Source organism: Psammomys obesus, unplaced genomic scaffold (assembly GCF_907164565.1).
Source record: "Psammomys obesus unplaced genomic scaffold, mPsaObe1.curated_primary_1811, whole genome shotgun sequence".
NCBI lineage: Eukaryota > Metazoa > Chordata > Mammalia > Rodentia > Muridae > Psammomys > Psammomys obesus.
The window spans coordinates 37,205,652-37,218,990 of NW_026596046.1; the positions used below are offsets into that span (position 1 = coordinate 37,205,652).

At 41.5% G+C, this 13,339-nt stretch overlaps 1 protein-coding gene across 1 annotated transcript; it reads right to left on the minus strand.

The window, feature by feature from the left end:
* Window positions 1-969, minus strand: LOC129688274 (olfactory receptor 51S1). Its single transcript, XM_055623014.1, has one exon. The coding sequence runs from the start codon at window positions 967-969 to the stop codon at window positions 1-3; it is 969 nt and encodes a 322-aa protein (XP_055478989.1).
* Between the last annotated feature and the right edge of the window lie 12,370 nt (window positions 970-13,339).

Here is a 13,339-nt window from a genome sequence, read left to right on the forward strand (position 1 = left end):
CTAAGCACAGCCCACCTTTGCAGGCAGAACCCTCTTGAGAATTTTTTCTCTAATCTCCTTCATCTTGACACTATAGAGAACTGGGTTTATCAGCGGAGGAAGCAGGAAGTGGACATAGGAGAGAAGAGTATGGGCAGGCTGAGGGAGGGGCAGCTTCAATCTGTCAATGAGTGCCAAGAGAATCATGGGTGTGTAGAAGAGAAGCACAGCAGAGAGGTGAGCAGCACAGGTTTGACCAGCTTTCCAGCGATCCTCAGGGGACCCCACACCTTTCAGTGCTCTACCGATCAGGCCATATGAGAAGAAAATCAGCAGAGGGTCTACGGCCATGGCTGACAGTACCACGACCAGGCTGTAGACCGCACCCCACGCTCCTGGGCAAGCTAGGCGAGCCATATCCGGATGCAAGCAGTAAGAATGTGTCAGGACTTGTGGACGGCAATATGGCATGTGAGCCAACAGGAATGGCAGGGGTAGATGGAGACTCAGGCATCGGAAAGCAATGGCTATGCCAATCTTGCTAATCACAGCATTGGTGAGGAGCGCTGGGTAGTGGAGAGGGCGGCAAATGGCCAATGCTCTATCGAAGGCCATGGCGAGCAAGACAGAGGACTCCATAACAGAAAAGACATGGACAAGAAACATCTGTAGGAGGCAGGCTTGGGCGGGGACAGCGTGAGCATCAGCAAAGGCTAGGCCTAGCAGGGTGGGCATTAGCACTGTGGCCAAGCCAAGATCAGACACACTAAGCAAGAAGAGGAAGAAGTACATTGGTCGATGCAGTGTTGGCTCCAGGGCAATGGTCCAGAGGATTGTAGCATTGCCCATGGCAGAGAGAAGGTAGACAGTGATGAGAGGAACTGACCACCAGGATGGAGCAGCTTCCAGGCCAGGCAAGCCCACTAACAGGAAAGTGGGGGCCATTGATGAGCTGCTATTTGAGGTTTCCTGGGTGGACAATGTTGACATAATTCAGGATCACTCTGGAACCTGAAAAGTAATGAAGTTTATTTGATCATGTCTTGATATATATATATATTTTTTGCAATATATTTTGGAAGATACCCTCTACCATAGCCTGCTTCTCCCCTTGCCACTTGTCCTGTAGCTTGTTTTGTACAGCTGTTGTTTGTGCTGGTGTATATTCCTTTAACCCTGTTTCTCTCTCTACTGTCTTCTAATTTAATGTTCTTCCTTATTTGACACACATCCAGGAGATGATCTATAGTAACATGATTATTTTTCTTTTTTTTCTTAACTGTGGGCAGCCTGTCTTTTGTATTCCTTAACACTCACATTTGGTCTCCTCTACCAGTTCTCTGTAAAATCACTGATTACTAATTTGTTTATAGGTTAATTTTTGTTGTTATTTTTTATGTTTTGTGTTGATTTTTATACAATATATTTTTATCATACTCTTTTCTTCCCCAACTCCTCCCAAGCCCTCCCCATCTCCCTATTCACCCACCTTCATTTCTCTTTCTCTTAAAACAAAACAAATAAAGAAAAAACAAAATCTCAAAATCAGAACAAACATAAACCCAATAATACAAAACGTCCCTGAAATGGAACAAAAAGCCCACAAAAGCACTATTGAGTTAGTTGTGTGTTAACCAGCTACTGCTGTCCACAGGGTCTGACCTGCAGAAGGGTCGATAAACCCATTGACATCCACTGGAGAAAACTGATGAGTGACATTTAATGACATATTGATAAATTAGATATTGTCTTAAATAGTTAATTTCTCAGTGACTCTTTACTTTCATGAGCCCTCCTTATTTTTCTTAAGTACACCTCTCATATTTAACTTCAGTTTTCTTAGGCTATGTAGAGGGATCTTGATTCTAAACTTAGGCAGAACATTTAAAAGAAGAAAATTAACAATAGAGCTAGGTGTTTGGCTAGGACTCATTACAGTAATCTTTATCCACTTGGGTCATGAACCCATGTGTGAAAACTCTAAGAGTTGACTGAAACTTACTCATTAACATAATCAATAAGTTTAACAAAGTCACAGAATAAGGTTGCCAGTAAACACCAATCATGTTTCCACATAATATCATTGAACAAACTGGATATCAAATGAAGGAAGTAATTGTATTCATGACAGCATTAAAAAGGATGTGATGCATAAAATAAACCAAATTACATATTCTAAAAACAGTAAAGAAATGTTAAGGAATTAAAACGCTCCAAAGTAGTGCAGATAGAATCCTGATTTATACATTGGAAGGTTCAATAGATAAAAGGTCATAAAAATTCCCAAAAGACCTTTTTTGTTGCAATCTGAAAGAGATTATATTAAAACTTAGATTTAAAAACTACAAAACTTTATAATATCATGAAAAATTTTTATCTGGCCAGAGAGTATATTTACTCATAAATTAAAATATCAACAAATGTAATAATGCTAAATTAAATAACTAGGCTGGATATGGTGTTCCATAAATGCAATTTCAGTACTTGGGAAATGGAGTGGAGACTTGTGAATCAGTGGGCAGCTGAGCAACCTAGAAAGACCCCATCTATAGAAACCAGCCGTGATGAGACCTGTTAAGCTGGGGGCAGATAGAAGGGGAGGAGAACCTTACCTATAGGGGACTAGGGAAAGAGCATAGGGGGAGAAGTGAGAGGGTGGAGGAGGCTGGGAGGAGACAAGGGAGGAGGCTACAGTGAGGACACAAAGTTAATAAATTGTAATAAATAAATAAATTAAATTTAAAATAAAGTATATTACAAAACAAAACAAAACAAAAAGCCATATCCTTGTTTCTGAGACAGCTTCCTTTCGTTGCCCAGGCTGATCTCAGACTAATGAGCTCATGTGATCCTCCTACCTCAGATTTTCAAGTATGTGGGATCATCACAAGCATTTACTGTCATATGGGAGTCTAAAGCTGCCTCCACCCGTGTTATATACCCCCTCACCATTGAGATACAGACAAGCAGTTTAAAAATCACTTCTGTTGTATTTCAACTCATGCATCTGAACCTACCAGCATTACTGTGATTCTTGAGATATGTGGATATGTTGCTGCCTTTTATACTTTCAAATAGTTTTATAAAAGAATGTTCTTCCTCTCTGCATCATCATACCTCATAGGCAGCAAGAAATCCCTGGGCAGACATTGTGCTTCTTGTTCGCAAACCTTCTGTGACATCTTTTTTCACACTGAGCTTGTGTTAGGCTCAGAGTGTGATTTAGTCTCTGTCATCTCCATTATTCATCTTTTATTTTTTTGTGTGTTTTTTATAATTGGGATTTTACCTTCTCAAGAGGTTTGCTATTTATTTCTGTGGCTATCATATGCAAGGGCATATTTTCTACCTTAAATAAAATGTTTCCTAAACCCTTTATGTGTCAATGCAGCATTTTTCCCACTGTGTTTCTTTTAATTTTTCCACTGGGTTCTCTGTTTCTCTGAAATGTTTTTATCTCATTGCATCTTCAGAACATCACCATCCACCTCTCCACCCACCTCCATCCCACCCCACAGATGCTTCCTCACAGTATTGGTCTTACTGTCGCTGTAGTCTTTTCTCCACAATGAATTTCTAGTTACCACTATCTCCTTGTGGATGTTGAGGTGTCTTTGTATGACGTATGTTCTAGAAAGTGCTTCAGAATGGGTGAGCTTGTAACCAAAACAATAGAGGTCCACGTGCACTCCATAGAACATTTCTGATCTTTAAGAATGGATCAAATCCTGGGTTTTCTTAGTAGAACATAAAGCAAAAGGGGCGTTGAGACCGGTGACTGTAATGAAAAAGCATAAGGACTTGAGGGTCGATTTAAGCAGACACATGCCATTTAGGTTTCAGGACTAAATCAAATGGTCTCATCTTGTCTTAGGAAGAATCTTTTGGGGAGCAGCCTTACAGGCCACAGAGGAAGACAACGCAGCCACTCCCGATGAGACCTGATAGACTAGGGTCAGACGGAAGGGGAGGAGGACCTCCCCTATCATTGGACTAGAGGAGGGGCATGGGAAGAGGGAGGGAGGAAGATAGGGTTGGAAGGGGATGAGGGAGGGGCTACATCTGGGATACAAAGGGAATAAACTGTAATCAATACAAAATAAATTAACTTAAAAAATCTTCCCACACAGAGGCTGTTCACACGCAGCATGTCCACTCACACAGAAATACATTATCACGTTCAGTAGGCAGCGTGCATGCCCACATGTAACAGCTACACACAGCACCCATAAATATTGCGAATTTCACACCCATAAACATTCATACTTAGAAGCATACACATTCACACTCTTACACAAGGAGTTTATATTTTACCAAAATTATTAAAACAAAACTGTGTTTCTACTCATATCACATTTAGGGAAGAATAAACATTTTCATTAGACAAATAATTCCCAAAAAATGTATTGATGATTAAACACACACTAACACGGAAAAGCCACACGGAAGCAAAGCAAGGGGCATGCACACGTGTTGTTACCACATAAATGCTCATGGACTAAAGTCTTCAGTGTTAGTTGCTGTTCACTAATCTCTTAACCCTTCACCCAGTCAGGAGAACACCAAGACTCTATGAGTCACACTTATGCAAGTAATTAGTATCTTCTGTACCTTTGTATACATGTATGTTCACAGGAACTTCATAAACATCAGTTTGCAGAACTCACCCATGCATGTGTGTCTACATGTATGCACACGTGTATATTCATGTGTGTACAGAGACACATGAATACATGATCTCATAAACATGTTCCTTATGATAGTATTTCATTTCACACAGAACACTAAGTTATTCTTATTTTGTTTTCATGTATAATAAAAGGCTACAAATACAAACACATCTCCAGATCAAATCTTGAATTCTGTGAATTTAATTTTAGATAATCAACATATAGGAGAAAACATTGGTGAAAGACATTTGTGAACACCATACAGCATTTTCCAGAAGACAAAGGCTTCGTACCTTATGAAATTAGTTTCCTGTTACCTGAGACGCCAATGACTGAAATGACTCAGTGATTAGAAGAGGGTATTTAGTCACGCTGGAGAGTTGGTGCTGGTATAATGAAGACAACTTGCAGACCCATCGAAGTGACAGACAATATGAAAATCTTACAGTAATTTAGGTGCCAGGCCCAGCCCTGACATTAAATGCTTCATGAAATTCTTTTCCTGACATTTACCAGACCAGTTGGCTTAGACGGCCTCTTGGGTTGCAGGGCAGATCCATTCTTTCCCAAATCTGTAATCTTAGAATGGCTTTAGTGCGTGGACAATATGACAGAATTTACAGCACGGACTACACAGGGCTGAGCGAACTACAATAAGCTCGAGAGGAACCCACGGCTAAGCGTGTGGGTTTTCTTCAGAGCCGTGACTGCAGTCCGTGTTCTGAGAGCCTCCACGTGTCTCAGCATCGACTCACAATGTAGTTAAAAAAAAGAGATTCCTCAGTACTGAGCACTTTATCATAGAGGGACAAAATAAGATGTTAATTCAGGTAAAATTTGAAATACGGATGTGAGAAAATTCCCCTAAAGTGAGGGCAGAGCTGTAGAAAGCATCTGAAGACGGTACAGACGCAGCCAGGTTTTAGACCGTCGTCGGTGTAACTGAGAACCGTCAGCATTATTAGACCCCGGTCTGCGGGTGGATGAATTCAGGGCGCAGTTAGTTCTGTACCTACAGTACATTTTTGTTCTTACGCTGCATCGCCATCAATGCCATCCGAGGACTGAACTTTTCCCTGAAGGACTGGGAGGGCCAACCCTCACATTTCACCAGGGGAAGGAAGTCAGAAGAGCAGCTCAGATTCAGTTCTCAGAGTTGCTCAGATTTACCACCGAGGCTGTCAGGCTGTCAATCATCGGACCACACCGCACTATGCATTTTAAATGTGTGTTTCAATGACAGCGTCAGCTGTAAAAAAATTACATTGGTAAAGTGTGGTGTTCAGACTTAGCGCGCTTTGTCCTCAGTGGTCAAAGGCATCCCCCCACCCCCGTTTGATGATGTGTGGTCCTTCACTGGCCGTCAGTGTGCGTGCAGCTGTAACTGTCTCCTCTGCGCTGTGAGGCTCCCAGATCCTTCGGGCCGTGTGCACATTGCTCCTTCAGAGGCATTGCTCCGAATGTCATGTCTAAGCGTGATCCCGGGTCTTCCCTACGCATGCTCACAGCCAGCGCGCCCTGACAAGCCTCTCCATTCACCCTCTTACTCTGTGATTGACCTGACCACGAAGCTCATCTTTTCCCGTTTCTGTTCCGGCCGCAGCCCATCCATTGCCCATCCATTGCACCGCACACAGCACGCTGAGCTTTGTTTGCGAAGCCCCTGCTCATGCACAATTTATTCAGTTGCCCAGATTCCCGGCCCCACGTCTCTGCATGCTCCCAGAGAGCGTGGGGCTTTTCTTACCTCTTTACCTGACCAACTCTGACTTCCCAGCTAGTCCGCTTTTTCTGTTAGTGATACTGCATCAGCATTCTGACGGTGTTGATCTCTACCCTGAGCTCCCAGGCTTAGGAACCCAGCTCCCTTTCCTCTTTCCTCTCTAACGTCGTGTTTCCCTCCCTTCCTCCTCGTCACGCGCAGCGCCGCCGGCCGCCGCTTGTCACCCTTTCCCACGCCTGCCCTGTCTTTAAGAGCTCACTCACCATGCCTGGCTTCTCGCAGGGCCCTCGCACTCCGCACTCCAGCGCTGTGGTGGACTGCCTCTGGCGCATTCTTTATGTCATGTCGGCTGCACCGAGTCTGGGGCAATGGGTGGGGGGTGGGGTGAAGGAAAGGTGCGCACAGGTGTCCGGGCCTGCCTTTGCCAGATCCCCATGGGAAGCCTCAGGGAGAACATTGCGGTTAGTTAAGAGGCTGTTTGTCCCGGCACAAAGACCATGTTGACCTCCGAATTGCAGCCAGAACAGAAGGATTCCTTCATCACCAGCACTCAGCCCTGGTTTTAAAACAGGAGGAGCAGGCCCCTTTCCACCCCACGCTAGTCTGATTTTCATAGACCCAGTAGGCCTCAGTGCCTCACCTTCCTCTGGCCTGTCTGGCCTTTGACCACCATTATCACAGCATTTACCCAGCCTTTTGTTTTCAGACAGTGGATAATGAGCCCCAGAGAGTGCTCTTAGCTCGCTCCTTGGGGAGCCCTTCTGGTTCTGTTGCTTCTGGTTTTGACTAATTGCCATTAGCACAGTGCGGACCACATGGTGCTGACAGGACCCAGGTCACAGGCCCGGCGTCCTCTGGGATGGATTATTCACTTAGCCTTGCTTCCTCGAGCTTAGGCCAGAATCAACCCAAACCCTAACTGTGCCACCCCCTGGCATCAATCCCTGCTGTGATTTGATCTCTGACACTACATGCATGTAGGTTGTATGTTTAAAATCCTGTTTACCTAAAGTACATCTTAGAATCACCTAGAGCTCAGATTCTTCTGAGCCAGTTGTTAAATTCCTTTTCTTCTCTTTTCTTTGTCCTTCACACCTTCTTCTTCCCCTTCTTGTGCTCAATGGATACTTTGTTTCCCAGTTCTTGACATGTGGTGGCCTATTACCAGGCATACCCGCTCCCCACGCAGATTGTGGCTTTCCGGTCGCACCTTGACATAATCAGCCTAAATCCCTCTAAACAGCTTCAGTACCCATTGTGTGCAATGCAACCCAGCTCCTCCTCTTCCCCAGATTTTCCAGGAGTGTCTTTGTCCCAGTGATTCCTTCCACAGGCCCAGGTCACCAAACTCCTGGCGTATCTCAGCTTCTCTCCAACTCTTCAATCTTAATTTCCAGGAGACTGTGCCTCAGTCTTCCTGTCCTCAGAGCCCAGCCCTGCATCTCCTGGACTGAGGTCACTGCATCCTTCATGCCACCAAGTCCATTACCGCATTCCCTCCTGACACTTCCACCGAGACCATTCCAACTGCTGTGACTCTTTGGACTGGAAGCTGCTCTCAGATTTATGATTACACTTTAAATATTGGGTAAATGAATTAATTGGCCTTAGTTCCTCAAACTGTTACGATTTCACAGCCAGACCACAGGTTATCAATAGATTTTAATTCTGGTGAATAATGAAAATACAAAATATATGAAACTTGTAGGATTCTGTATTTTAAACTGGTAACTTTGGTTGTGTAAAAATTCTGCCCTCTATAACCCACTCACTTTATGAGACTGATGCCACCAATTATTCTTTTATATATTATGTAACCATTGATCCAGAGCTGTGGGGTTTTTTGTTTGAATTATTTTGCCTTTATTTTAAAATTTTTAAATTAATTATACTTGATTCACTTTGTATCCCAGCTGTAGCTCCTTCCTTCATCCTTCCCAATCCCACCTTCCCTCCCTCATCTCCACCTATGCCCCTCCTCCAGTCCACTGAGAGGGGAGGCCCCCTCCTCTGCCCTCTGACCCTAGCCTATCAGGGCTCCTCAGGACTGTCTGCATTGTCTTCCTCTGTGGCCTGGAAAGGCTGCTCCCTACTAAGGGGGAAGTTTTAGGTCTGTAGTTTTTAATGGTTTGGTTACTTTAACTGTAAACGCAAAATTACAATAACACAGTTAACAGATTTGTTCAAATTTTTCTTTTTGCCCTGTTTAACTTCAGATTGCTCTGTGGTGTCTTTCATTTAAATTTGAATGGCTTCATTTAGTGTTTTTACAAAGCAGGCCTTTAGATTTTGTTTTCTAAGAATACCCTAATTGCACATTTTTGGAAGACGCTGTTGCTGAGCACTGTGTCATGTTCCACAGGCTTTTTGTTGTTGTTCTCTTCTTTCTGGACCTTTCCCACTCAGCATCAACACCTTGATTTATAGCATGATTTCTGCTGAAAAACAATCCTGTCCTTGCGTGAAAACGCCCTAGAATGAGTTTAACTGCTTCTAGGCATCACCAAGGTTCCATTTTATCTTTAATTAAACAGTTTCATTATAAAGGGTTCAAGCATGGTCCTCTTTGGCTTCATTGTAACTGAAGTTATCTGAACCTCTTAAATTTATATGTCTACTTTCTTCCTAAGATTTGGGTTATTTTTGATTCAGATCACCCATTTTCTCCACTCTCTCTCTTCTCCTTCTGTAATTATAATACCACATGTAGTCTACAAATCTATTTAACTATTTACTTACTTCTTTCTTTTTTGGTAACTCTAAGTCAGAGATTCCTAATGACTGACCTCAAGTCTGAAACTATTTGCTCTGTCTTATCTAATCTGCACTTGAGCCCTTGTAATGAACTCTGAGTTTTTGTATTGTTTGTACCAGATCATCTAATATTCTCTTTTAGTTGATGCATCATGATTCTGATTTTTTTTTGTTTGTTTCTCTTTTGGTTCACCAAGTATTGTTTTTATACTGTTTTTGTTCAGGCGGTTTATAGATTACATTTCTTTAGCACTTCTGGAATTTTATTTTGGACCTTTTATTGAGTTTTTTTTTTTTTTTAAATATACCTTGTAATGCTTTTTGGTAATTTTTTTGTTAATATTTGCCCCTTTGAGAAAATATTCTTTTTTTTTTTTTCTGGTATTTGCATGTTGGTTTTCTTCATGACAGTTTCCTCTAGCATTACAACAACCCACCCCATCATCAAGCTAGAGCTTCTCAGACATTATCAGCTCTTTTACTAGTCTAATGTTCCCCCTGCTGTTTGTTTACGGTACTACAGCGATGGTGCTGGCCGAGCTTCACTTCTGTTTTGAGCCCCTCAAGGCCCTACCGTAGGCAGTTCCGTAACAAAACATCAGGGAAGTAGATCACATCAGAAGGCATGTGAGTTCACCGTAGGGATCAGGGAGACCATGGCAAGATGAGCGTCTTCTGGGATTTCTCTGTGTGGCCTTGGCTTTCCTAAAACTTGCTCTGTAGACCAGATTGGCCTGGAACTCAGAGATTTTCCTGCTCCCGCTTCCTGAGTGCTAAGATTGAAGGTGTGCGTCACCATTTCCTGGCTTATTTTAACAATTTTTAAATATCTTAGACTTTAGTTTATGAAATCAATTATACATACTTTTTTTTTGTTTTTGTGAGTTCTGATTTTCCTTAAAAATTTATGCACAATAAAGTATTTATTTTTCTCTGCTCTTTTCATCTAAGAGATTTTACATTGTTATGTTTTACATTTTGATTTAAAACAAATCAAATCACTTAAATCACTGGTCTATCTGCTTTCTCTTCACCCTTGCACATCTTATGCAGGGTAATTTTGGGTCAAAGTTTTTGTGGGTGGGTTGGGGTTCTTCTCCCTCTGCTAGGAGACTAGTCTGGTTAGAGGGTGTCTTCTTCGATCTCCATGACCCCTGCAACTAGGAGTCTCTCCTTGAGACTCCTCATATCTTCCAGGAGCCGACCCTGGCTTGGGTCTCCAGCTTGTCAAGGAGACGCCCCCACCCTCAGTTTCTTTATACAGAGAAATCCCATCTCAGAAAAAAAGCAAGTAAAAGACATTGTTTAAAATGGAAAGAGAAGGTATAGTTAAGAAGAAAAAATGGGCTAACAAGTGGCTCATTTGATTTATGTGATATTTTCAGTGAACAAAGACTACAGTTAAAGAATTGATATGGACTGCTTAGGACCAGACAGATAATCTGAAGAGCTGACTACAAAGGATTAACTTTAGTGAATGTTATGGAATGATAGAATGCTTCTCTATCATGAATATGTTGGGCTTTACAAGAGTCTATACAATTGGTTGCTTTTCTCATTCTATGACAAGACACCTGGCATGAATGACTTACGGGAAAGGAGAGTCATTTTTACCCAGAATTTAGTGGATTTGGTACCTCATGGGAAGAGAGTCATAATATCAGGAAGCAAGAGAGGCTGTGTCAAAGCCGTGCTTCATTGATGCCCCAGACATTAATTCAGTCAAGTCGACAGAATTAACCATCATAGTCATGCTAAAATCAGTCCTCAAGAGTTACTCATCTTTTACATCTACCCTTTCTATATTTCTCTCATTGCCCATGATCATACAGTATTTACTGATTTAGGATTATGAATTCAAGAACATAATTTGGGATTATGAATTCAGTTCGACGAACTCTACTAACTTATTTTGAAATGCTACACAAAGGGCTAAGAATAGTTGGATACTGCTAGATTCTAGAGAAGACTGTGTAGGACCTGGCTGGGTGAAGAGGACTTTTATCTGCAACAGATGAAAAACATCACAGAAAACCACAACCTGTCAGAACACAGAGCTGTGAAGCCTAGTCCCAACCGATGCAGCCACAGCACAGCTCTTGCACCTAAGGCTCAGGAATTGCTTTGGTGGAGGGAGTGGACAGACTGTAGGAGGCAGAGGATCCGGGAGTTTCCTGGGAAATTGTGTCTCCTAGGAACGTCAAAAGGTACACCTTTGAGGTCTCACCAACATGATTGCCTAAACATGAACTGAACCAGGATGACATGCACAGACATCTAACATGGCAGTGGGAAAACTGCCAAGGGCTAAAACCACAAAACTACAGGCAGCAGAGGAATGCCCAGGGTAGAACTAATTTCCAAGGGGAAAGGAAGAGCACACCAGTTGATTATTATTATTTCAGGTAGGCAATGAAAACATTCGCATGAGTAACAAGTATGCTGACCGAACAGGTGGTACCTATGTATTTAGGAATATGTACATATATGTAGTTACAACGTATTATATATAAAACACTTAATGAAAAAGGAGGCCATTAATTTGAGAAAGAATAAAAAGTGATATATAGGAGGTTTTGTAGAGAGAAAAGGAAAGGAGAAAATAATGTAATTATGTTATAATCTCAGAAACTTAAAAAATAATCAAAGAAATAGCTGGGCACACACAAAGCTTGGTGTGCTGGCAGTGCGTGCCTGTCATTCTAGAAGATGAAAGGTAGAGTTGGGAGGACAAAGATTCAGGCCAGCCACGACCATGTAGCAATTTTGAGGCCAGCATGGGCTGCATGAGACTGTGTCTCAATAAAAAGCGTCTTTGGGGGAAGACATATTTTCATGGGTAGATAGATAGGAGTTTTAAATAGGTTTACAAATTATTTCACTTAAGGGTAGATAGGAGTTTTAAATAGGTTTACAAATTATTTCACTTAAGGGTAGATAGGAGTTTTAAATAGGTTTACAAATTATTTCACTTAAGGGTAGATAGGAGTTTTAAATAGGTTTTTACAAATTATTTGTAAACGCATTATTGCATATCAACTAGCCCTGACTAGAATTTTTTTTATAAGAGTTTCACAAAAATTTAGTTTATTTAGTGGCAGAATTCTTTAATTACTTGTAATAAAACTTATCTAATTAGTTTAATCAGTGACAAATACTATTTGTTAATATTTCTAAAGAAATTCACAAGCATATAATATGAAAACACTTCATTTCTCACTAATAACTAAAGGAAATAAAGAATTGGGGAAAGATACTAAGCAAGAAATTTGTTTATGAAATGGAAAAAGGGTGTTGAACAAGTCTATGTAGAAGACATAAAATAGGTTAACATTCTTAGGAAGACAGGAGAATATTAGATGTGTTTAGGAAGTACAATATCAAAGCGTGTCATTTATTGTTTATTTTTATTATCTATTAAAACTAGAATCTTTTCTCATACAATATACCCTGGTAATAGTTTCCCCTATTGTTCCCACTTTCTCTACTGATCCGTTTCTCCTCACCTTCCTTGCCCTTTGGACCCAATCCGTTTCTGTTTTTCATTAAAACACACACACACACACACACACACACACACAAAAAAAAAAAAAAAAAAAAACAAAAACAAAAAACCATCAAAAAACAAAAACAACAACAACAAAAACCACACACACATACACAGACTTCTAAACAACTAAACATGACAAATTAAATATAAGATGAAAGAAAAACTTTCATATCTAAGTTAGACACGGGCAACCCAACCCAAGAGTCTCAAGAGCAAGCAAATGAATCGGAGAGCCACCCATTCTCTTATCAGGACTTTGATAAAACCCCTAAGCTAACAGCTTTGATTCATAAGCACAGGTCCTGGTGGAGAGCCTTGTAGTCAGTGTGTTTGCTGCTTTAGTCTCTATGAGCTCATACACACGTTGTTAGTTTATTCAGAGTGCCGTGTTCTGGTGACCTCCAACCTCTCTGGCTCTTACATTCTTTCCATGTACTCTTCTGCAGGGTTTCCTGAGCTTTGACGTGAAGGATTTGAATACCTCAAATTTAAAGTCTCTCTCCACGTAATGTCTGACTGTGGTTCTCTGCATCTGTCCCTGCCTGCTGCTGGAGGATGCTTCTTTGATGATGACAGCTTCTATGAGTGCAGCTCAGTGTCAGAATCTTTCCTTCCTTCCTTCCTTCCTTCCTTCCTTCCTTCCTTCCTTCCTTCCTTCCTTCC

What these genes read in the sequence shown, in the direction of transcription:
- LOC129688274 (XM_055623014.1), bottom strand. Translation starts at nt 969, where the DNA reads ATGTCAACATTGTCCACCCAGGAAACCTCAAATAGCAGCTCATCAATG.